General features: G+C 43.4%; 2 protein-coding genes across 5 annotated transcripts in view; one reads left to right on the top strand and one right to left on the bottom strand.

Moving 5' to 3' along the window:
- Bend7 (BEN domain containing 7) overlaps window positions 1-13,498 on the bottom strand; it is an 83,244-nt gene extending 69,746 nt beyond the window's left edge. For all 3 annotated transcript variants that reach the window (XR_007831193.1, XM_051151331.1, XM_051151332.1), the window contains exons 1-2: window positions 13,065-13,498; window positions 10,575-10,658 (exon numbers count right to left, since the gene is read on the bottom strand). Coding sequence is in view for 2 of the 3 variants with exons in the window: in XM_051151331.1 (XP_051007288.1) it covers window positions 10,575-10,658; window positions 13,065-13,125 (145 nt within the window). In the remaining variant the exon portion in view is untranslated. The remainder of the gene's footprint in view (window positions 1-10,574; window positions 10,659-13,064) is intronic.
- The window catches only part of Prpf18 (pre-mRNA processing factor 18), an 807,949-nt gene that overhangs the window by 717,259 nt on the left and 64,329 nt on the right, over window positions 1-26,361 (top strand). The window lies entirely within an intron of this gene.

Genomic DNA, 26,361 nt, shown 5'->3' with positions numbered 1-26,361 from the left:
CACTTCAACAATGAGAAATGCTGTAAGATGCACAGACACCTGCATTCCATTTCAGTTCAACTTTATATCATCCATAAACATCTCTGTTTTGGACACCTCATCCAAACAAATGCTCACAGCATACTCTATGTAGCATTCGATTTTATGAAACTATAAAAGTTCCTTGCTGTTAATTACAGAGACAAATGTCTCATCACACATTTGGTTATCAGATAGCATAATTAGTTTTCTCCATTAACCTTTCAGATATAAAATTTGATTTCCAAGTAAAAAACATTGCAAAAACCCTTGGAACTCGGATAACACAGTATATTTGTATGTGTTTGAAAAAAAAGTGCAATGCTCAGAAAACAATTTTATGGATTCTTATTTACAAGGACAGTGATTGTCTGGAATAGGAAAGAAAATCTGTCTTGACTTTGCAATGATTTTAAATACATTGTCAAGCACACATGTAATAAGCTATCCTTTGTACAGAAAGGAGGCACAGTAACCTGACCATGAATGGAACGTGCCCTCCATCTCTCTCTTCTTCAGGCTGAATCGGTTCATCAGAGCCTCTCATCTGTGCGATAGACAGACAAGGAAAAGACAACAACCAAAGCGCCAAGGCAAGAGGGCTCAGCCAGCTGATGGTAATGGGACAGTGCTGGGCCACATAACAAGGTTTTCTCCAAGAAACCAATATGCAACAGTGGGCAACAAGATTGGGGCAGATTGCAGTGTTGCAGCATCCTAGCTTTGTATGTTCTATGATTGCCACAGTGACAGGCTTGCCCAGTGCTGCATAGCTGTAGCTTTCACCTGTTCAAAGATAAATTGCCCCAAAATGACTATGCCACACCGTGACCTGCTAAGGACTTTGCTGTAGGTCACATATATGGGAGGCATGCTTGATTTTTATAACATCCTGATGGGATCTACTGGCATATGTATGTGTGTGCGTGTGTGTGTGTGTGTGTGTGTGTGTGTGTGTGTGTGTGTGTGTGTGTGTATACTGTAAACGTATTATGGACAGAATGAAGACCTCACTGCACTACTGCATGGGACATTTCTATGCAAGAAAACTGTCCTGTACTCAAAGCATTGTCTCATCAGATTAGCTGACAACTAGTAGGAAATTACAGTTAGCATGTTTCAACATGGGACTCATTCATTCAATCAAAAATGGTTATTAAGAGCCTGTCCAAATTTTACACTAGGAACACCATAAGCATTTAGACTCAGAAGTCTTGCCCTTAAAAGAGACTTAAGCTGAGCCTGGAATGATACATAGAAGAGGACCACACATAAGGTGGAAGAAGTCACTCTAGACTGACATCAGCAGTGGATATGCCCAAGAATACACACTGCAGCATCTCAGGGTCACCTTCACAAGTGGTATCTAAGGCCATGGAGGGAGGAGATACACAGGGTCACAAAACAGCATCTGTTTTCAGAGGGATAGATTGGGGGTGAGGGTGGGTTCTTCCTAACCTAGTGAAATAGGAAACATACACAATTAACTATCCCATTGTTAAGGTTGACCTATTTTAATTCTGAAACTTGAGGTCCGGTTAGTTACTAAATGTGTACATTTCCACCAGAGTAAGAACTTTGAAGAGGTTAAGATGTTAAGTAACAAAGTTTCAAATTAGATGGTTTCACTCCAAACCAATATAAAGTCAGAGACTTCTCTCCTTCAGTCATTAAGGCCCTGTTAATGTTCCTAGTACTGCACAGAGCTGACCCATAGTCTACAATGTAACAGGAGATAAATAAACTTCCTAGCTTCTGCTTTAGTAGGGATCCTAGGGATGCTGCTCACAAGAGGCAGGGGGTTGCCTACTGACTACCTAGAGGACGCTTCAGGAATGACACAGAACCAGTGAAGGAGGAAAGATGGGTGGCAGGGAGTGGTGGCAAGGTACATGGCCACAGTTTGAGGAAGCAGCCTTGTTGTAAGAAGGAAACGTGGCTGGTCTAGCTGAACATAAGGACTGAGAAGGGAAGTGCCAGGAATAAATGGGAAGGAGACAATTTGACGGGGTGTGTCAGTCAGGGGAGCAAACCAAGGTGTGTATGATACTGCAAGGAAACTAAAGATGTCCCCTGAATCAACTCCTGCATGTTTGGGTTTCTGGCATGCCCTGGATGTCTCCCCTGCTGTTGCTGCTACAACCCTTTTTATGTTATTTTCTCTCCAGTGACCTGTTACTTATAAAAAATAACAGGTTTCCCATATCAATGTCCTAGGCCTATTTTAAACCTTGAAATGCAAATTATACTATTCCAAATCTTGACTTTCTCTTATAAAGGCCCACATATATTTAAGCATAGGCATATTGTCAGGGGAACCGGAAAGGAGAAACTATCTGTATGTCTCAGATTCTGCCCTTTGAGGACATTTTTAAGTGACCTTATGACGATCAGTATAGGAAAAGTAAAATGTAAGATCTACAGTTTCCACAGAGCCTTCAAGAGAGAGGCAGCCTTCCTCAAGACAGATACAGCCCCATGTGGGTTCTCAAGAGTGGGTACGGGCAATGCCAGTCTCACTTGTCCCTGGGAAGGTGTGACTGAGCGGCTGTACATATGGGGTCTGCTGCCCCTGGAAGGTGATGACGGCTGCTTTGGTGATTGTTGGAATTGTATGATGTATTGGCTTTATTTTCTTAAGTAAACAAACAAACAAACAAACAAACAACAAAAAAAAAAAAAAAAAAAAAAACAAAAAAAAACCCCTCAGCCTTGTGTGACTTGATTTTTCAATGGGTCAGTATTAACTCAGGCACGTTGCCTCTGTAAAGTGGTTCCAATGTCACGACAAGGTTCAATACAAGCTGAACACCTGACCTTTCAATTTTAGTTTTTAACCTGTTACTGGCAATTTTACATGCAATTTTCTCATTTTTGAACATTTCTGGTTTTGTAAAAGAAAATATTTCAAATTGTATCTCACAGGCCAACATCAGAAAACCCAAATTTTAGCTTTAGCCTGTGAGGTGGTCTGAATGATACCTGTAATGTTTGAACTCTTTGGCTTCCAATTGGTGGGTTGTTCAGGAACGATCAGGAGGTACGGCCTTTTTGGAGGGGTGTGTCACTGGAGTTGGGCTTTGGAAGCTTCAAGCCAGGTGCAGTGTCGCTTTCTGTCTGTCTCCTGACTCAAGATCAGGGTGTAGCTCTCAGCTACTGCTCCAGTGCCATGCCTGCCAGCCTGCCACCATGCTCCCCACAGTGATGACCATGGGTGAACCCTCCGAAACTGTTAGCAAGCCTCCAACTCAATACTTCCTTTCCTAACTTGCCTTGGTCATGGTGCTTCATTGCGGCAACAGAGCAGTAACTGAGACAGCATGGTAGGTTACAAGACTTCCTCAAAGAGGGTCTAGGAAACCCTGAACTTTGGTTTATCAGCTGTTGCTAGAGTCTAAATGGAGTCCTGCATTTTAAGGTGAATCTTCAGCTGGGCGGTGGTGGCCACGCCTTTAATCCCAGCACTTGGGAGGCAGAGACAGGTATGAGTTCGAGGCCAGCCTGGTCTATAAAGTGAGTCCAGGACAGCCAAGGCTACACAGAGAAACCCTGTCTCGACAAACCAAAAACCAAACCAAACCAAACAAAACAAAACAAAACAAAACTTCAGTTTGACACAGCAGTGTCTGGTATGTTCATGTACTTAAACAAAGACTTACCAGGTGAGCACCATTATAAACATGACTCTGTGCTAAGTGCTTCTGAGGATCTGAGGAGGAATGCAGGCCACACTTGCCTCTAGGATTTGACAATCTGCATGAGGGCAGGTTAGGAGAGATGGTGAAAATGAACAGCAAGTTGGATGTGATGAGTGTTAAAACAGGTCTGGGGGAGGACGTGCATGATCACCTAGACCACACCAAAGCTAGGCACAAACATAAATAAAGATGAGGCAGGGCATGCTAAGGACTGGGGAGGAATGGTGCTGGTTTTCAGTAGGAAAACATTCAGAAGGAAACCACTTCGGAATGGGGAAGGAGACTGAGCAAGCTAAGAGCACAGAGCTCTGTGGTTTGAAAAGATGTTTTTTTAAGATAGGATTGATTCTGTATGTACTGAGGGAGAATCTGGCAACGTAGTCTGGGGGGAGGAGTTACTACATCACAGACGAGAAGGAAAACTTCTGGAAGGTTTTGCTCAAGGTGTCATTAATCTTCTAAACTTTATTTTGAAAATGTGTGTGGGTGTTTTGCCTGCATGTATATCTGTGCATCCACATGCATGAAGTATCTGTGAAAGTCAGAACAGGGGGTCAGCTCCCCCAGTACTGGGGTGACAGACGGTCGTGAGTGCCATGTGGGTGCTGGGATTCAAACCTGGGGCCTCTGCAAGAGCAGCCACTGCCCCTCAAGGTGTAGTAAGTGCTAACCTGATATCAAAAGGGAGCTTTCTGGACCTAAGTCTGCTTTTCCTCTACTAGGCTATAAACTGAAAAGGCTTGGGACCTACACAGTATTGGAATTGAATTTTAAACACTGCCAGGGCAGACTGGATTTTGCTGGGACAAAGCAGGGTAGGAGAGCACAGACTGCAAAAGCAGCCTTGTTAAGAGGGCAGAGATAAGAAAGCATGGCGCTTCGGGGGAGCTATAAGAAAAGACCACTTTGACACACAATATTTTTTTTTCAGTGGAAGTAAAGTAGAAAAGAAGAACGGCCAGGCAAGTTAAAAAGACAATGAACAGGAAGACGAGGAAGACAGGCCACCCTTTCTCTACGAAGCAGAAACAGAAAGAATCTGGCCAGGCCACATTCAAACCCAGCTCTTGTTACTGGCTCCCCAACTCAGGGCAAATGGACACTTCTACACACCCACTTCCCTCATTCTACAAATGGAAATGCCTTCTCCGAAGTGTCATGAGTTTAAACAGGAAAGCGAGGAAGGGGTTGAGCACACAGGAGACCACGAACAACCCTCTCTTCCTCAGTGGTTCCTGAGCTTTTCCGGATCTGAGCTATGAACAACCTCCTACTTGGGGTGCCCTTCTTCACCTAGAAAAGTCCTACATGCTGGGGAGCTGCGATTTGGAGGCAGAGACGTGCTGGCAGGACTGGATTATGGATGCTGAATGCTGAGTTAAGAGAAACAAATGTGATTCTATAGCCCGTTCAGAAAGAGTCACCCCGTCAGACTAGCTCACATGAACACAATGGGAGAGTGGGGAAAGGGTTATAAGCAGCACTCGGCATGGGCCTGGGCACGGTGTCAAGACACCTGATTTTAAGTGTGGTCAACTGCTAACCACTGGGTGGCCTTATGCAAGCCACTTTTATCTCTGAGATAAGTCTCTCATTTGTAAAACAGGCAGAGGACCAAGGTGTGTTTCCTAGTACAGCAGTGGTAGCAATTATGTGATTAATGAAAGCAGGGAGACAAGACTCACAAATGCCCCCAACTCTGGGGAGCCAGGAGCAGCTTAAGAATGACCAAGTTGGGCTGGAGAGATGGCTCAGTGGTTAAGAGCACTGCCTGCTCTTCGAAAGGACCCGGGTTCAATTCCCAGCACCCACATGGAAACTCACAACTGTCTGCAACTCCAAGATATGACACCCTCACACCAATGCACATGAATTAAAAATTAAATAAAAAATATTAAAAAAAAAAAAAAAAAAAAAAAAGAATGACCAAGTCGGAGGCTGAAGAGATGGCTCAGAGGTTAAGAGCACTGTCTGTTCTTCCAAAGGTCCTCAGTTTAATTCCCAGCACCCACATGGTGGCTTACAACCATCTACAATGAGATCTGGTGCCCTCTTCAGGTGTTCTGGCATGCAGGCTCAGAAGAGGGCAGAATACTGTATAATTAATAAATAAATCCTAAAAAAAAAAAAAAAAAAAAAAAAAAAAAAAAAGAGAGAGAGAGAGAGAAAATGACCAATTCTACATCCAAACTACAATATTTATATACAATATATATATTTATATAATACACACAGACACACACAGTACACGGGAGACTTTCTAACACTGAAGCAGTTTTACAGATTTTGGTGCTGACTGGAGTCTTAGAAAACAGAGTTCAAGCTCTACTGAACAATTGCTGCAGTACTCGAACAAGCTAGGGGTTCACAGAACCATAGAGGTTGCAGGTTCTCTGAGTCTCATTCACCCTTCTTGGGGCAGCTTTGCTCCCCCTCTTATCATGCCAGGGGTGGGGGCGGGGGTGGGGGCTGCAGGTGAATGCATCTGAATTAGGCATGCCATGTGACCAAGGGCAGGATCTGTGGGGAGACACACTGGTTTACATCCTAGTGCTGAGCCACTGAGCAACTCTGTAAACCCTCAGAGTCTCCTACAGATTAGAAGTAACTACTTTTTTTTTTTTTTTTTTTTTTAATTAAGACAACGAATGTGATAACACACCAAATTCTTTAGTGTGAAACTGCTTCTGGATTTTTGGTAAATGGAACCTATATTTGTCATATTCCTAGTACACAGAGATGTCCCCTCACTGTGCCATCAAGGAAAGGAAGCAGGTACACAGAGCATAAGTGGGCATGGCACCGAGGGTGAAAGTGCTGGTAAGAGGAATAAATGAAACATTTTAGATGATGCCAGATGCTGGGATTTAAGGGTCCTGCTGCCTTCTTTTTCCTTGGTTCCTTTGGCCCTGAGGCTACATCCCATTCTTGGCTACATAATGAGACATCAGGGTTCTTTCTGTCCTGAGGCAGTCCTTTTTTGGGCCATCCTGAGGTGGGACCTAGGCTGTTTAATCCTTAGGTGAAGAGTGGCCGTCCCAGCTCTCCACAGAGGAGCTCTGCCTTGTGGTTAGGGACTATGTCACTGCCTTGAAGAGGTGTGGGAGCCTTATGAGTGATTTCCTGGGAGAAGATTTGGGAGCCTTTGGTAGGGGCAGTTCTCATCAAGAAAGAGATGACAAAATTCAGAGATCTGGACCCCAATCAGATGGCATCACTACGAACCATGTACTTCATCTGTTAAAAGCTGTGTTACTGAACGAAATATAAATAAGAACAACGCAAACAGGGGCCGGCACACATGCGATTGGAGCTCAGTAAACATTTGCTAAATGAATAAATTAATGAGACTTGATCACCTGAAAAGGAAATATGCCTCAGATTTACGTACTACAAAAAAGTAAATCTGAACTAAAATCTAAAGTATAAAAAAGAACCTCGCTTAATATTTGTATCGTCATTACAAAGAATACATTGACTTATTAAAAAGCGTCTTTCTACTAGCTAAAGCCTCAATAATCTTTGACTGGGCTCAGTAGAGGGGCAGTTAGGTTCTGCGGCTAGTGATGCCCCCTTTCACTCAGAGCTTTAGTTCTCATTATTATGGAAATAATAACAACTGATTATAAGAAGACTCCCAGATAGCAGGAGAATGTATGCTCTACAGTGCAATACACACTTAAGATCTGCTTATTGGTCAGTGTTGGCCAGTACCTCCCTTCCCACCAGGAATCTTCTGCCTTGCAATCTTTTCACTAGTTCAAGGTCTAGCTCCCCGCCCTACCTTTCCAACTAGCTCTCCCTCCCTTCCCTGTTCCTTTCCAACTGTCGTTAATTACTGTTCAGGTAGAGACACACACAGCAGAGTCTTTAAAGCTAAGGCAGAACTAGCCTTAGGACTCCACTTAGACTAAGTCTTACCTGGTGACCTTTGATATACGTCCTTAACATCTCTAAGCCTTAGCAAAAATGAAGATGACGACACTGGGACAGATGTGCCCCGAGGAGTAAATGTGAACATTCATATAAAGAGCCTTGATGCCTCACTCAAACTTCCGCCGTTGTGACTGGTACACGTCACACCTTTCTTCCTGAATTGCCTTATCCACACATGCCCCAAAGGACTTTAGTTCTCAAAGCAGTGTCCCTGGTTCTATCCATTTCTGATCCCGTTCACATTCCAGAAAGGGTCTCCGCTCACGGACTCTCCTCACAGAAACACTGGCTGAGTTGATTGCGTAGATTGCTCCCTTTCAAAGGGGGCTCAAATCTCCACCGTAGTTTCATAGAACTAGCACGAGAAAGTCAAAGTCCACAGGGTGATGTTAACCTCTTCTAGCCCTTAATCAAATCAAGACCACGGGAGTAACTCCCACCGCACTTACACAAGCCATCATTCCAGAGAGATGCTTTACCGTGCCAGATACGCTACATTAGTTAGCGGCCTAAAAATACTCCGAAGAAAGAGATTTGACGTGGGAAGCTCTGCCAAAATCTAGGGTACTCTCTATTCCCCTGAGACTCGTACTTGGATCTTACAGATGCAGAGCATTACAGAGGATACACATGTCTGAATACAGAGCATCCTATGTAAAATCATGGGGGCTATGTGCTAGTACTTTTTACAAGTGTGCAGTTCTCAGGTCTTGACATAGCAAACTCTCCTAGGCCCACGCGCGAGGTACTATTATGAATGGGCTTCTGCAATGTATGAGTTAAGCCTGGTATAAATCTGTGTTTGGAGAAGAGGAACACAAACTCTAACACTGTCAGCAACACAATTCTTAACTTCAGATGTTATCTGTAGCCATTTCCTGTTCTAGAAATTACGTTTCCAAATCATTTGCGCTTCTTTTTAATTGACCTGGAGGATCTCTGGGAACCGTATCTGATCTTCCCAAGAACTGGATCACAGAAGGCCTTTCTATAAACCACTTTCAAGATGGACTCCACGCCTGGCTCTTTAATGGTATTCTTGTATCTCCAGTTCAGATAAGGAAGAAAACATTTGCCCAAGCGCTTGCTTTTACTGAAGACCGAGCACTAGCGCCCTACTACCCTTCCTTTCAGCCTCACAATTTGCTCCTAACTAACATTGTTAATATTTTACAAGCAACCAATAGGAAAGAGTTGTGAGGAGACCTTTGCTGGACAAGAACCCAAGCCAGGACATAATATTCCACTTATATGAGAAGTGTAAATTTTCTACTAGAATGCAAATTCGTTGTCTCAAATGGCTAAATCAAGTGGTACTTAAGGAACTCATCTGACCCAGGTTAGAGCACTGAGGAGAGTGTAATCTGAGACACATTTCTTTCTAGGCCATAGCATCTCACTTGATTTTGGTGGTCAGTGTTCATAACAGTCAGTAGGTGCTGGGGGAGGTGCTGGCCATGGGAATATTCTCTGCTTTACTAGAAAGATCTGAGTGCCTGTGGTGATCATTCTGGTAGGAACAGCTCATGTCTCCCTAGTTCACCTTTGTCAGTGTGACTTCTGCCTGGGCCTTTGCAGGCTTTGCACCTTTCCTCTTCTTTAAACCAAACCAGAAAGATTTGGGAAAAATACACTACACTCTCCAGCTGTTACAATGTTTTAATCTGAAAAAACAACAAGAACGAGAACAACAGAAACCTACCAATCTGGATCTCAGCAGCAACCCAAGCACAGACATCTCCAGCCACTGGGTAGCTCTGGCCCTTGCACTCAAGCACTCCGACCCTGATAGTCTCACATGTTCTGCTTCCTGCTTATGCAGTACCTGGCCCTCAGCCTACTACCTGAGGTTATTGAGAGTCCAGGATGGGCAAAGTTGAAGCCAAATGTCACCATTTACCCTGTACTTTGCCTTGATAAGCACTTTTAAAGGAAACATCCTAGACACTTTAAATTTTTTGGCCCAAAGACGGTAGGTAACAAACTGTGTACACAAGATTCCTCATCAGTCAAGGCTACACAGAGAAACTCTGTCTCAAAAAAACAAAAACAAAAAACAAACAAACAAAAAGGGTCTTCATATACACTTGTATGGCCAAGCTACACGCACATAGGCAAACAGCCTACACTTTTGGCTACCTATACATCTGTGGGGCAACAACACTTGTCCGAAACTTTAGAGGATGCTGCCTTTGCTTTGCCTGTCCCCAAGGTAGGCAAACCAGGAAGGACTGTGGCAGGAGAAAGTCAGCTTTTCTCTCTGACCACAAATATTAAATGAGAAAGACACACAGCCAGGAAGCGAAAAGCTGTTGGGTAGTAACAGGCACTGTCCAGAGGTGGTGAGGCAGGCAATCAAACTTTTATCCTCCTTACGCTTTTTGACTATAGATTTAATTTAATTTTGTCACGGCAGGATTAGCAACCAGGCCACAGAGGTGAAGGGACATTATAATAAAGACAGCGCATTCCTCCTCTATCCCACCCAAGGCAGAAGCAGAACCAAACAAATAGCAGCTTCCTGGAAATTGAATTTCTGTTATCCAGATGTCAAAGATGTAATACCCCAATTACACAAACTATTGCCAGTGAAGCATGCCAGCGAATATGCAATGTAAATGGGGTGAGTGCCGAGCGACGAAACTGCGCAGTCAGCATCTGGCTCTGTGACTGAGTGATAATTAGCACTGTGTGTAGACACTAATAAACATTTATGTCTGAAATTACAACTTTTAGCAATGTTAATAAGGGATATATTGGCAATCTGTAAAATAAAAGGTCTTGAAAAGAATGTCATACATTAAGCAATGGCAGACATTTCCCGTTCATGCACAAGCTCTCTCCCCCACCACCCTGCCCCTGAAATTGCAAATGGCCACACCATGCTGTTTTGCTGAGAAATTAATTGACATAAAAACCTACCTAAAAAAATGGGTTGTGTCTCTTTGGTCTCCCCATTAACATCGTTGCTGAATTCTGAGATTTTATACACCTCATGGTGATAATCTGGCATGAAAAAATAACCGAAAATTAGAATTTTAATGACTTCAAGACATAGGGATAAGCAATTAAGGACTCCCATTCTTTGTACGTATAACTTACAGGCATATTTTCAAGAACTCTCAAAGAAACTATAGTCAACGTTAATCAGCAAAACTTTGCTTACTATGATGTCCACAAACTTGAGCCATTACTTTGATTTTACAGAACAGGTATGCTTAGCTACAGTTTTCACAGTAAAATTTGCCCTCAGACACCAATTATCGGGTTTCTCTTCTTTGACACAGCAAGTATATTTGTAAGGAAAGGGAAATCTTGCCAAATCACAGGCAAGCCAAGGGAATTTCCCAAATTTATTTCCACAAGCCATTTTTGTGAGCGTATCAACAGTGTGCTTCAGAACTGCCTCTCTTCTCAGTTTAACTAGAAAAATCTCAGCTGAAAAGTAAGCACATGTTTTTGTTCATTTGTTTGGTTGGTTAGTTTGGTTTGGTTTTTCGAGACAGGGTTTCTCTGTGTAGCCTTGGCTGTCCTGGACTCATTCTGTAGACCAGGTTGGCCTCGAACTCACAACATTCTGCCTACCTCTGCCTCCCAAGTGCTGGGACTAAAGGTGTGTGCCACCACCACTGGGCTTTGGTGTTTTGTTTTGTTTCGTTTTTAATAAAAAGATACTGATTTTTAAAAAGTATACCTTAAAATGAAGCAAGTTTTTACCTTTTACATAAGTGAATCTTTCGCATTCAACTACTGTACTTACTGAACATGCAATAGTTTATCTTCAAAAGAAGAGAAAAAGAAAAAGAAAAGCACCTGCATAGCAGAATCAGACTCATCATTTTAAAAAAAAAGAAAAGGAAAAACTTCCTATGTTAAATTTCACACATAACATCTCCCATCTCCCGGGGAAGCCTCGGCACTTCGGTAATGTAGTTCTTTACAAAGCAGGACCACTGGAGTATGAAAACCGAGGCCCCTTCTCAACAACTACCCAACTACCCAAGGTTTTGGTGGGTGTGTTTGTTTGTTGTTTGCCCTAGCTGCCGAGGGACAATATGAGAAAACCACCCTCTTTTAAGATAAAGTAGTAAGTTCCCTGAGGTCATAAATAAGAAAGCAGCCTCCATTCCCGCAGCAGAGCACACTGTATGAACAGGGTCATCACAGACTTCCAAAGTACAAAACTCCAGGAATCAACATCCTTGTTGGGGAGGTGGGTACCAAGAAAGAGTAGCCAAATATTTTGAATACATACACTATTTCAGGCCTCTATCATTACATAGTACAAAACTAAATTAGGGGAAACACAGATGAGCAGATCCTCAAAATGTCTATAATTAAACCATTTCCAGGCTAACCAACAAAAGTGGGCTTTATAAAAATCCTCATTTCAGCCTAGCTGAGTTTGAAAAACTCAATCGCTTTCAATTACCTTCCAATAGTAATCTGTTTACACGTGACTTTTGCGGGTCCTTGGAACAATCACGTGGCTCACCCAGGAAAAGTGGACAGATTCTGTGATCTGGCTTTGACCTCAAGTTGATTCAAAGATATTTCAAAGAGGGTGGGTTGGAACTCTGTATTGGGACTTGTGTCCTTACCATTGGGGAGGGGGTGTCATCCCTCCTCTGGTGACTCACAACATTTTGACAGGTGTGTTCCTTATTTCGAGTTGTCATCATTTTTTTTTAAAGACTCAAATCAGGAAGACAGACTCAAACAAGCAACAGAACCCAGAGGAGACACTATTCAACTTTCTCCTCCCTGGACAAAAATAAAAGCCTAAGGAGTGTGCTGTACACCTGTTAGTCGGCAGGACATAGCTGGATTTCTTTCTTTCTTTCTTGTAATGACACTTGTCTGACTGGTGTAGGTTCTAGTCATAAAACACCTTTCCACCCAAACCACTCAACTAGAAAAGACACTGTATGTCAACAATTTCTGCTTTGAGCTTGGATCCCTAATGAGCTGATTCCTCTTAAAAAGAACAATGATCATCTTTTCCTCTCCTTCCTTCTCTTTGCGTAGGGGGGTAAAAAAACGAAAACAAAAACAAATCGCAGTCCATTCTTGGCCTGCCGGCCAGGCAAACCCTCAGCCACCCCAGCCCTGCGGCTGTCGCGGTGGTGGCACCCCCAGTGCGGGCTCGGCTCCCCGGTGTCATTGTTTGCTAATTTCCTGACGTGCCCTCCGACATGTTTACCTTCAACAACACCCCGTGGGTCCCCTCAAGCACAACTTTCCCTGCGGCGGGGCGTGTGCGGCCCGCCGGGCCCCGGGCTCGGGCGGGGACGAGGGGGTCGAGGCGGGCGCGCCCCCGGCGTGGAGCCCGCGGGCGGCCGGGGCGCGCGGGGCCGAGTGCGCGGAGCGCGGCTCCGGCTTCCCGCCGCTGTCCCCGGGCCGGCAGCTTACCTCGGCTCACCAGTTTGAAGCTCTGGGATTTCCTGCTTCTTTTCCTCTCGGAGAACTCCATGGTGCGGGCAAGGTGGCGGCGCGGCAGGAGACTGAGGCGGTGGCTGAGCCCAGCTCGTGTCACCGCCGCGGAGCCGCAGGGACCAAGGTCCGCGTCTCGATCGGCGGGTGGGGGTTGGGGGGTGGGAGGCCGAGGGACGGGAGGAACCACCGCGAGCCCGGCCGGGGGCTGCAGGCGCGGGCTCCCGGGCGAAGTTGTCCCCTCGAGCGGCGCCGCCTTCCCGGTGTCTTAGGCGCCCCCTCGGTGCCCCCTCAAGCCGCCTCGCTCTTTCCCCAACGCCGCCCGCCGCAGCCCAACTTTCCGCCGGGAGCGGGGCCCAGCGGGGGCGCGGAGCTGCGGGGTGCTCGCTGCGGCCCGCCTGGGCTCAGCCTGCGGACGCGGCCCGGGGGACGCGGCGAGCCGAGGGAGGGCGGCGGCGGCGGGTGCGGAGCGGCGGCCGGGGCGCTGACCGCCCCCGCGGGAGGAGGGGCCGCGCCGGCGGAGGGGGCGGCGCCGCCGGGACCCCGGGGCCACCTGCTGGCGGAGCCCGGCCGCCGCCATCCCCCGGGGGCCGTCGCCGCCACCGCTGGCCTCGGCCGCGCCGCGCGGCGCCCCAATGAGGCACGGAGGCCGCGGCGCAGGGTCCGTGGCGGTCCGGGCCCGCGGAGCTGCCCCCTGGGCAGATGCCGGGCTCTGCGCTCCCGGGAGGCGAGCTTGCCTTCAGAAATAAGCCAGGGATCGCCGCTCCTTAGTGGCCAGCCCTCGCTCTATCTGAGAGCCGGGCGGTGCCTGGGCCAGACGCCGATTTAAGGCAACTTTTAGCAGGGGGTGAAGAACTTACCCATCCGCTCTCTGCAAGCAAATGGGGAAGAGATTTGAGAATTTACTGCGAAGAAGTCTGTGGGATGGAGTGAAGTTTATTTCTTTATCCTCATCCTGGGGGCTGTAGGAGGAAGTTATATGCAAGGGCAGTGCTTGGAATGGGGCTTTGGGTGGGGAGTACAGGGGGCGCCGGCTCTTAGAGAAACAGTGGCCATAGCAGGTGCAGTGGACTTTACCACTTGACTCAAATACCAAAATAACTGGCATCCACAGATGGCTGTTGATAGTTTTACGTAATAGTCTCCTCAGTGGAGCTAAGTGTCCACTCACTGTAGGCGCCATTTCTTACAGCATGTTTTAAGCGGGAGCAGAAAAGATTTTTACATCGCCTGGGAATGATAGTATGGAAACAGATCTGGCACGCTTAAAAGTACTGCCTCCAAATCTACCGTTTCCAGACCAAAGTACAAAGGAAATGCAGGGAAGGGCTACTGCTCCAGCACCATGGTAAGATCAGGTTGCTCCGGAGAGTAGTGAAGAAAGCGGGGGAGGGGGAGGGAAGGGGCGGGGTGTCTTGATGAATGGGGTGAGTCCTACTCACCTGAGACAGCCATTCAGAAGCCGCTCTGGTAAAGCAGTGACATTAAGAGCAGGACAGCAAGCAAGGAGGGGGAACGTTGGAGGCAACCAGTGCAAACATACCTGGGAAACAAAACCCAAAAACCGGTGAGCAGCAAACCAACTGGAGACAAGATGGATACAGGTGTGGAGCAAAAGATGGAAAAGTTGGTTACACCTAGCTGGCCTGGGGGTGAGACCAAGAGCTTTCATTCAGCTCAAAGAAGCAAACCCTTTTAAGAGATGCTAAAAGAAAGAAGGAAAGAAAGAAAGAAAAGAAAAGAAAAAGAGATGCTCAATTTTTAAAAATTTATTGTTATTTTTATTTTGGTCTACCTCCTTTGAGATTATGTTAGGGGCTGGGCCCTTTCTGCAGAAAAGTGTATGGGGAAATGAAAGTGTATTTGGGAACGTTCTTTGATCTCCTTAGAATTCAAATAGGTATTGAAGGGATTAATATGATAATTGTTTAGGCAATTATCCCACTTGGTCCCCCCCCTTATTACCAGGATTAAAACACCCAATAATGTTTAAAGTAAGAAATATTCTATACCCCTTTCTGGGACCCCCTACCCCCCTACCCCGTGTGTGTTTTTCCTTGTCAAATTTTATTCCAATAGCCCCAAGGCTGAGTCCTATACTGACTGAATAATACTGAGTTTGTTTGTGCCTTGGAGCATTAAGTAAGACTTTATTGTGCTTAAACTATGGTGACGATATCATTGAAGGTGTCATCCCAAGAAGCAAATCCCTAGGGAAGATATTAACAACTTATCACTTTTTAAGTACAAGTGGGAATGTGAATTCTATCTACGGAAGAGAATATTCTTTATACAGTTAGGGCAATGTTCTGAGGGAATATCTAAAAATAATAGTAACTACTTCTTGGCCCTTTTGGCCGAACCCTCCAAAGATGGTCCATGAGTGGGTTGTTGTGTAAAGGATATGAAACAGCCGGTCCTAGGATGTTTTAGAGAAATTCAACAAGTTATACTTACTTTCTACTTGATACAAAGCACTGTGGCTTTACCTAGCAAATTTATAGATCTACAGTTAGTATTAAGTAATATTAAGCTGAGAATGCCTTGAGTGAGTAGGTATCTGTAGTAGTCTGTTTAGGTTAAGTTAACAAAGTAACACTGGCTGACTGAAGAAATTTGCTTTCATATCACTGCAAGGATTTCAAGGAGACCAAGCTCAAGATACATACAGTCTGTTTCTGGGGAAGGCTCTTGTCCTTGCTTGTCAATTACTTACATTCTTTGCTGCATATTCTCACCTGGTAGAAGGGTCTCCCTTTTATTTAAAAATATGTTTTAGATTCATTATTTATTTTATTAGTTTATGTTTATAAGTGTTTTGCCTGAATATGTGTGTGTGTGCCATGTATGTGCCTGTTGCCCACAGAGGTCAGAAGAGGACATTAGATTACCTGAAATTAGAGTTACAGATGTCTGTGAGCCTCCATGTGGGTGCTGAGAATCAAATCTGGATCCTCTGCAAGAGCAGCAAGCATTCCTGCTTGCTGAGCCAGTTCTCCAGGACCCCCTTTCTCTTCTGAGGCCACACAATCTTATGAATGAGAGTGCCACCCACACAATCTTATGAATGAGAGTACCACCCTTTGACTTCTTTTAGCCTTAATTATCACCAATTAAAGCCCCCCCACCTCCCATCTCCATATCCAGTCATATTAGAGGTTGGGGCTTCAACGTGGGGCTTCTGAGGGTCAGCAGGGTTGATTTTGTTTGAATGTAGTGTCTGGTTGAGGTCCCCTGGCAAAGCCTTTAGATTTAGTAGGTCATTGTTTTGCTCAGTACTTACAAGTTCCCAGAAACTTCAGAACCACAGGTTTACATGTAACTGGAGCTTGGGGAAGACTGGGCAAACATTCCATGACATCATGCATGCCAAACATCTTATTATATGACCATCCCCGAACCCAGTTGATTATAAAGATTAAGCATAGGTTTTAATCTTTGACAAAGACAGGTAATCAGGTCAGGTAACCTTAAACAACTGGAACATAAATTCTTAAAATTCTCTGAGCTCTCTGTCCAAAAAGAAATAAACAGCATTATGAAAATGTCCATATTTATTTAGAGCTCTCTTTTCCCAAAAGAAACATAACAGAAGTCATATGTATAATTTGGATTTTTTTTTATTAACAACATCAAAGAGTAACCAATTAAATTAATTTCATTAGTACATCTTATTTAACAGAAATAATTAAACTATTATCATTTTGACATGTGATCAGTAAAATGTTCTTGAGATTTTTTCCCCCCTCAAGACAGGGTTTCTCTGTGTAACTCTGGCTGTCCTGAACTCACATTGTAGACCAGGCTGGCCTCGAACTCACCGAGATCCGCCTGCCTTTGCCTCCCCGAGTGCTAGGATTACAGGTGTGTGCCACCTTGCCAGGCTTCTTGAGATGTTTTATATTCTTTTTGTACAAAGTTTTGACACAAGTACATGAGGTGTATTTTACACCTCCATTTTGGATTCTTAATAGCCTCAGGTCATCTGTGGCTACCATACTGGACAGCTTATAATTAAAGAAGTTTCAAGATTTGAACCAGCTGTATATGTTTATAAATGTGACTATAGCATGGTTAGCTTCAACTGTTAACCCTCAAACAGAAAGAAGTGAGTACCACAGCATCATCATCAAGCTTGAGCTATTCATATCTTTGGATTCTCTGGAACTGAATGTGTATCCCTAATGTGGGAGCCCTTAGTGTCAATCTTAGCTTCTCAGGTTTATGACATCACTCATCCTGAGGCACATAGGCAGTACAGCTAACTCTACAGTGGCCCCTATTGCTCAGTTTGTTCTTTGGCCTCATAGAGGTTCACATTCTAGTTTACTTCTGGTGATGGTATTTTAAAATAATAGAGAGGTATTTATAAGAGATTATTTCAGTGAAATGGGACTTTTGAAATTGTATTTAAAGGTGTTACCTTGTGTTTATGTTTCTTTAGGAACTTAGTGTATTTATATAGGATGTAATTCTCTTAACCGCCCTCCAAGTTGAGTGTATATTAATGTCCCAGTTTTGCAACAGAAGAAAATCTGTTTTCATAAGACCATTTTTCTCAATGACATTAGGTTGACAGTCCAGTTTCCTTCCTTCCTTCCTTCCTCTCTCTTTGTTTCTTTGTTTCTTTCTTTTTATTTTTTTAGACAGGGTTTCTTTGTGTAGCCCTGGATGTCCTGGACTTGCTCTGCAGACCAGGCTGGCTTTGAACTCACAACGATCTGCCTGCCTTTGCCTCTCAAGTGCTGGGATGAAAGGCGTGTGCTGCCACCTCCACCAGGCCTGTTTCTAAAATCTTAACAAGTGATTGTTAGCCTATCTTTCTTCCATTTCTTTAAAATAAAGTTTTCTTGTTTTTTCTTCTTTAGACCTAAATTAAAGTTATATGGACACTGCAGTTTTATTTTACTAATTTTTTACTAATCTATGCACCCGCCACCCTAGTGAAAACACTGAACTTTCTAAACATGTGAGCAAGCTCCCTTGAGACCCATCCCAGAACATTCATTCCCACCCTTGGAAACCATGTTGATGAACTAAATTATAGTGGAATCATGTATTACATACTGTTTTACATCTTGCTGCTGCTGTTAACATGTCTCTAAGATTTACTCATCCTCTTGGCTGCGACTCTAGTCCATTTCCTTGCATTGCTGTGCATTGTTTCATTAGAAGACTATAGCACTAAAAAAAAAAAAACCCATTCTACCATTGATGAATATTATTCATTTTTGCACTGTCTTTGTGTGCATATAAACATACTTTATTTATATATGAGTAGAGTTGCTGAACTAGAGAACATGCATATATTTACATTCAGTCAATTGCAGTTTCTCTAAGTAGTTTTTTCAGTTTGCACTTCCATTAACAATGTCTGAGAGTTCTAGCTATTCTGTATCTTTGCCAACACTTAGTATTATTAAAACTTTTTATTTTAGTTGTGGGGAGGTAATGGCATATTGTCTTGTTAGGATGTTAAATTACACTCCCCAATAATAAGCCAGTGGTGTTGAGCACATTTTCATATGCTTATTGGCCATGCGGGCATCTAGGGTGTGTGTGTGTGTGTGTGTGTGTGTGTGTGTGTGTGTTTGATGGCTTTTTAAAAAATTAAATTGAAAGAGTTCTTTCTATACACTTTGGATAGAAATCTTATAGAATGTTTGTATTACAAACAAATGTGCATCTTAATGGTCTTAGTTTTAATGAAATTGAGTATTTAAGTCATATGGCATATTAGGATATTATCTTCTACAACATAAACTTTTTATTTAAACCTAAATTTCTTAGTGTATAGGTTTCCGGGAGCTACCACAACGTGTCATCATAACTTGCCATCTCAAAACAATGACTTCTTTTACATTTGCAGAGGCTAGCAGTCTAAACCAGTACTACTTGGCTGGAGTCAAGGTCTCAGCAAGGGTGAGCTCCCAGGGGAATGTCTGGTTTCACCCCTTCCTGGTTCTGCAAGGTGCTAGCTTTCCTTGCATTATGGTGGTGTGAACTCTTAATCGCCCTGCTTCTGTTTTCACACCACGGTTTTGTGTAAGCCTCCCTCTGCCAATGTTCTAAGTTTTTTACTAATTGAGAATTTTGCATGCATATAATTTATTTTGGTCACATTCACCTCTAATGCCTCCTGGACCCACCCACCCCCTCCCTAACACTCGCTTTTTAAAAAACCCATCAAGTCCAGTTTGTGTTTTGTATATACTCTTGCCTGTCTTTTATAAGGATCCCATTTAGGTCACAAGGCACTAATCTCCCCTTTACAGCACCCCTGGTTGGATTCTATCTAACCTCTCTTTTCTACATAAGGTACTGTTCATCATCTTCCCAACATGTTGTCTCTGGAACAAACACACTTTAAGCTGAAGGACTGACGGTACTCCCAGCATTCTCAGCGGCTCTTATGTGACTTGCATACAACAGATTTGAGGGATGTTTTGGTGTTTGTGGGCCTCGATTTTGCTGTAGAAACAATTACTTATCCCACACCAATGCTACAGACTTCTTTGAGTTGACCGCTCTATGTGAAAGTAAGTTGAAAAATAAAAATTGATGCTGGGCGTGGTGGCGCATGCTTTTAATCTCAGCACTCGGGAGGCAGAGGCAGGTGAATTGCTGTGAGTTCCAGGCCAGTCTGGTCTACAAAGTGAGTCCAGGACAGCCAAGGCTATACAGAGAAACCCTGTCTCAAAAAAAAAATTGAAGATTAAATACTGTTAGTTTATGCCATATATGTGAAGATGAGATGAAGTAATTTATTTACCTTTTTAATTATAGTTCTTATTTTTGCCATTGAACAAAAGCTTTGGGTCCTCCCTCATTCGAGGTGTTCAGATTGTAATGAATGCTAAACTGAATGTTATCTTACATGCTAGAGGCCAGGCAACATGCATAGTAGTTTGAAGAGTATTTTCTGTTACCAGACTACAAGGAGTTGAAACTCAGATTTATTTATTGCCTCCCAGTGGCACAGTATTGGGCACATGAGCATCTGATGGGATATAATATCCTAATGGTACTGTATCTAGGGAAAACTAATGTCAATTTTTGTATATTGCAAATATACAAAAAAGTAACATGTAGATGGCATTTATTTACTAAGCTAGATAAAAACAACAACAAAAACAGGCTGAAAGGCGGAGGTGCAAAGATGCTGAGTTCAAAGGCAGCCTGGATTATTAGTAAGACCCTGTGTGTAAGTAATTAAAAATAAAACTGGGCAAATAAAGTGGTATCTATGTGGTAACAATAGCCAATTAAAACAAAACAAAACAACACAACAAAATACCCATTACTTTTTGGCTGAAGAAAAGTACACAGTAAAGGAGCGAAGGAGTAGAAATAATGTCCTGATTCCATTTCCAAATTTGGGATTGTGCATTCTTTGAAGACTATGTGACAACCACAGAACACCCAGAGTGCTGGCAGCAGAAGATTTTGCAAGGTGGGCATTGAAACCATCCAAGATGGCCATTGGGCTCAGGCGGAGAGCAAGTGCCTGTTTACGGGTCTTTCTGAAGTAATGATCCTGCGGACATCTCTTTAATGCCCTCTGTTGGCAGCTAAGTGTTCTGCAGCTCCAGGACCACAGGACCAAAGAGTGAGTTTAGCGCTGGAAGACCATCGCTGAGCGCACGCAGGAAGTAGTAACACATGCCCTTATTTCATATTTTCACCACATGAAAATTGAGGACAGTGATTGTGCTACCCATGTAGAGTGAGTGTGAAGAACACACACATTAGTAAATGTAACAGCTTAACCTACTGGCTGCCTTGTCTCTGTCTGCTGCTCTTCCATTTGGCTCTTAGTACCTTATCCAAGATGATGTTACAAGTTTATGTAACAGGAGATGTGCTTAAACATGGACCGTGTGCCTGTGGAACTCATCTTTAGTGCCTTTAATGAGATAGTTCAATTTATGTGCTTCCCAGTGTGTATTTTAAGGATCTATACCATCTCAAAACCTACCTTTGTGAGTTTAAGGAACTTCTTTTTCAGTCATGATTTACACTTTTTTATTCTCTAGCTACTTTGGCAGAAAAAGGGTATTATGTCTTTGAGATTGCTTTCTTATAGAGAAGGGAGTGTCAAATAAGTAAGTGTATACCTTTAAGATATTTATTGGTTCTCTACTATTTTGGTTATAGTTTCTTTCTTTCTTTTTTTGGTTTTTTAAAACAGGGTTTCTCTGTGTAGCCTTGGCTGTCCTGGACTCACTTTGCAGACCAGGCTGGCCTCGAACTCACAGTGATCCTCCCAAATGCTGGGATTAAAGGCGTGTATCACCACGCCTGGCTTGGTTATATTTTCTGTTGCTGTGATGAAACATCATGACCCAAGCAACTTGGGAAGGAAAGGATTTGCTTCTCCTTATACCTTGTAGTCCATCGCGACAGGGAGTCAGGGCAGGAGCTCGAGGCAGGAGCTGGTGTAGAAGCCATTGAGGCGCACTGCTTCCTGGGTCACACCTCAGGGCTTGGTCAGCCTGCTTCCTTACAGCACCCTGGGCCACCAGCACAGGGTGGCACTGCCCACTGTCAGCTGCGTCCTCCCACATCGATCATTAATCAAAAAAATTGGCTCAAGCTTGCCCACAGGCCAATTTGATGGGGACATTTTTCTCAACTGAAGTTCCCTCTCCCAAAATTATTCCAGTGTGTGTGTAGTTGACATAAGACTACCAAGCACACCTAGGTGAGACAGCATTCTGAAGCCAAAAGCGAGTTAGAAAACTGAGCAAATTTTCATCCTCAAAGAGCTTAACTGTTAGACCATAGGCTGAAGGAGAAAGGGAATAAGGAAATAAATAAAATAGGGAAAATGCAGGTTCAGTGATAAATACTGAGGAAAAAAAAAAAAGAAAAATATTTTTGAAAACTGAAATCAGTAAGAGAATTAAAACTTGATTCTTAAATCTAATTTTAAAAGGTATGTGTACATGCACTGGTTTTTTGTTTTTTGTTTTTTTTTTCAAGACAGAGTTTCTCTGTGTAACAAGAGCCCTGGCTGTCCTGGACTCACTTTGTAGACGGGGCTGGCCTCAAACTCTCAGAGATCCGCCTGCCTCTGCCTCCCGAGTGCTGGGGTTACAGGTGTGAGCCACAGCTCTCGGCTCTGTGTTCACTTTTAACCCCAACACTCATAGGATTAAGGCAGGAAGATAACTGTGAATTTGAGACTAGCCAGGTCTACAGAGAACCCTCTCCCCCGGGATTACATAGGATGAAGTTTCATGTTTACTCATTCGCTCTGCATCCATTATAGAAATCAGAAACCATTCCCTCTGAACATAGACAGTAACATTAAATAAGAAAAAAAACCACCCTCCCTTCATATTATAAGTATATTTTGGGTTTGTCAGTCACTTCAATTCTGTGCATCTATTTGCACATATGTAGAGGGTGCTAATGTCCTCTCCCAACTGGTACCTTTATTTTCTCTTAACTGCTAGACTAGTGTTGATTGTATCTGAGGAGGTGCTAAGCTCAGTCTTTTTCACCTGTCCAAATGCTAACATCATAAATCTTTGCAGGGCCTCCATGTTAAACTTACTTTTAAAGATTCTTCTACTTTTAACTATCCCTAGGAGAGGCTGGCTGATCTCCAGCCTGTGAAATCTGCTCTGAGAGTCATCTTTTCTATTCAGTTTCTCCATACCAGATACTTCAGAGCCAGGCCTGCAAACTACGGGAACCACAAATTTTAAAAAGTGTTAGTTTAATACATATGAAATTGTTGCTTTAATTTATTCGCTATAGAATGTCTTCACACATCGCAATTTTTTTTTTTTTTTTTTGTAATTTATACCATAAACTCTCTACTCCAGCTACTTTGTGAGAAGTGTGGCTAAATTATTCCTAAAAGGGAATGTGAAAAAACCATCTATGACGTGGTCTGGAGAAGAGGGTCTAACAACATAGTGAGGCAAATTTCAAATGCAGTAAATTGGAATCAAAGTTTCAGAAAGACTGTTGAGTACATTTAAAAAAAAAAATGCCTAGCTGTAATAAACGGCTCCCAAAAGGGGCTACAATGCTTAGAACCTATTGGAAATAGATTAGATAAAGTTATAAGAACAAATATATGGAGGATGTGTAACTAATTGTGCAGGTGGTCTACAAAGTGGATTAGGCAGTCAGGTAGCCTTCCTTCTCGCATGGCTTCAGTTTCCGGTCTCTGGTTAATCGTGTCAATGAAGGCTTGACATAAAGATCAAGTGAACAGTTCTATAGACAATCCAGTCACATTTTGTTGTTATGGTTTCATTCTGTTCTTCTCCTCCATGAGGAACTGGGCTGACAGGACTTTGTTTGTTTGTTTGTTTGTTTGAGACAGAGTTTCTCTGTGTAGCCTTGGCTGTACTGGATTTGTTTTGTAGACCAGGCTGACCTCGAACTCACAGCGATCCACCTGCCTCTGCCTCCTGAGTGCTGGGATTAAAGGCGTGTGCCCACCACGCCTGGCACTTTAAGGAATTTTCTTATGGTGAATTTAATGTGGGTGAAGGGCACAACTGCCAACTGAGGAGGCTGACGTTCTGTGCGAACCATCAAGGCCTGGTGTCTCTTTGTTACTGTTTTATTTTTGAAACTGGCAACTCAGGGCTTGTTAGTGTGTTTTAAGTGCTAGCAGCATGGAGGGTGTGATTTATTGACTCAGTCCCTTAGTCTTTGTGCAAAGCGGTTTGTTCTGGGTCTCAAGGCTTATAGAGGAAACACATGGAAATCAGCTGAAAGATTTACCAAGCTAAACCTAGAAAAGGGCTGGGGATGTGTCTCGGTGGTAGAGCCCAGCGTGCAGGAGGACTAGTGTCCCATTTCCAGCACTGCAGTAAGACAAAGTGAGGAAGATGTGCTGGGTTTGTTGTAGGCTGTCCCTTTCAAACGTGGGAGACAAGATAGGAGTGGGATTCTTGCAGGTCAGCGATTGACCGTGTGGAAGAAGTTGCCAAGGAGAGCGAGGAAGTGTAGGTCAGTTCCCTCTCTTATGCTTTGTGGATTTGATTTACTCTGCCAGCAAAAGAGCATTCCTTTGAAAGGCAGGAGCAAGCAGCGATAAAGCAGGACAACCTCGTCTGCTCCTGCCTGAGCCTTTGTTCAAAACCCGTGGAGACATCTGTCTTTTCCGTTGCCTTCCACGTTCTGAGAGCCTCCCCAGAACTCCCTAGTCTGTCCTTAGGGAAGTGCTGCCTTCTCTGGGACAGCTCTTATCCCTGAGTGACACTGCCAGGGCGTTTCCCATACATCCCCAACTCAGCAGGCTGTAAGAGAAATGGGCCAAGATTTGAATGTGACACACAGGCCAGAGTTTCAGGAAAACTATCAGATAGTCAAGATGTGCCTTACCAGAGAAAGCTCCTCCGAAAAGACTTTAAACCATTCAGAGAAAGTCTATTAGAAATGGACCAAAGTTCTAGGAAATTCTCTTATGGGCATAGAATAAATTAAACACTCAGCATACACTGTGGTCATAGCTGAGAACACAGAGCTGCTGGTCTCGTAGCGGAAGCTTTCCTTATGGCATCCTTGCTGCAGAGACCAGAGACGGCTTTCATCTGCAGAACCTTTTACAGTTGAAGCTATGGTCTGAAACACTTTGATGAGGTCTAAGACTTGTGCAGCAATTTAGTTTTTAAAAACAGGGAAGCAACACAAATAGGAAACATGCCATGAACTTAGGTGGGTTTTCTGATTTCATCACTTGATTTTCTGAAATCAGTTATCTACTTGTTTAATTTCTATTTATAATTATGGAGCAAGCAAAATAGAAATATATCTGATGTGGATAGATAAAATGGTAGCTAGTTCTCTGAAGTAATATTGCCATAGCATTAATCTTTGCAAAGAACAGGATGCAATTCCTTTTCCTTTTTCATGGGAGCCATCAAGACTGAGAATTAAAAAGCAAGAGCAATTAGACTTCACTTACCACTTCTGATGCTCACTTTTCTATTCACTCTCTGCTAGTGCTTTTCATCTTTAAGAGAGTATTCCTCTCCCCTCTGAAGTCCTCCCAAACCTCTTCGTTTTCCCGGCTAGTAGACATTTTATTGTATCTTTAATCTGCCTGTTTTCTCGATTTGGCAATGTAGATTTTCAAACATTCTTACAAGTGCTTTGCTTTGGAATTGAGCTTATTTGTACACATTGGCTGACTAGTAAAATTTTACACGGCTACAACCTTGTATATTCCTTTAACGACACACGTGGACTTGGTTTCTGTCTGTGCTGTACCAACAAAACATTTTCAGCCACTTAAGCATCTTCGTGCTCTAGACTGCCCCTGTCTGACCCTCCTATTTTCACAGGCTTAAAAAACAAAACAAAACAAAACTTGCCTTGATGTTTTAGCACGTGTGCTTGTGTGCGTGCTCTCTATCCCCGCCCTCGTGCATGTGTGTGCATGTGTGTGCATGTTTCTAGATTCAGTCTACACCTAAGAATTTCCATTCTTAAAATACTTAGCTACGGTTGATAAGGCTCTTACTGGGGCTGCCAGATATCTAAGGAGAAAGCCCTGGGGCAGAGGGAAAGCAAGGTGGACAAGATATATAAACCGTTAGATTGACAGATATATATAAGAGGATACTTGACTCTGACTGCCAGGCCAGCTTCTGAAGCTATAAACTCCCCTTTGGCCTAAAAAAATGTGATGTTGAGATATCAGGTAAAGGAAATGGGGTGGTCTTGGGAGTGGGGGTAGCTCTTCTTCAGACTAGATATCCATACGTTTAAATTATTAATAATTTATTCAGCCCTCAGCAGAGCTGAGATCATATGTAACTCTAAACATATCCCCGGACCCACTCATCTGAATCTGTAGCCAGTGTTAGTACACTTTGATATTCCGATTGTATAGATTAATAATGAGGTTACCTATATTCTATCACCACTTGATAAAAAACATAATTCCACATGGAAGGTGTTGGTATGACTATATTTATGACTCATAGCTTCTTCTCCCTTCTTGCCTTGAAAGGGAGAATTCCATTATTGTAGGACCAGGTTAAGGAAGAAGAAAATAAGTAAATGGGTCCCAGGCCAATCTGGTTGACCAAGAAGAGGTGGCAAAATAATGCCTGGGAGGAAAGAATTGATTCTGCAGATGATCTGAGGTAGAAAGCAGCACATGGCGGTGTGTGTGCGTGTGTGTGTGTGTGTGTGTGTGTGTGTGTGTGTGTGTGTGTGTGTACAAGTATATGTGTGGAGGAGGTATGGAGGTGATAGAACAATTATGGAGAAACAGGACGCAAATGAAGGGGGTCTG

This window comes from Acomys russatus, chromosome 9, assembly GCF_903995435.1.
Source record: "Acomys russatus chromosome 9, mAcoRus1.1, whole genome shotgun sequence".
Lineage (NCBI taxonomy): Eukaryota > Metazoa > Chordata > Mammalia > Rodentia > Muridae > Acomys > Acomys russatus.
The sequence above is the reverse complement of the archived record's forward strand: the minus strand, read 5'-3'. Positions and strand labels throughout refer to the sequence as shown.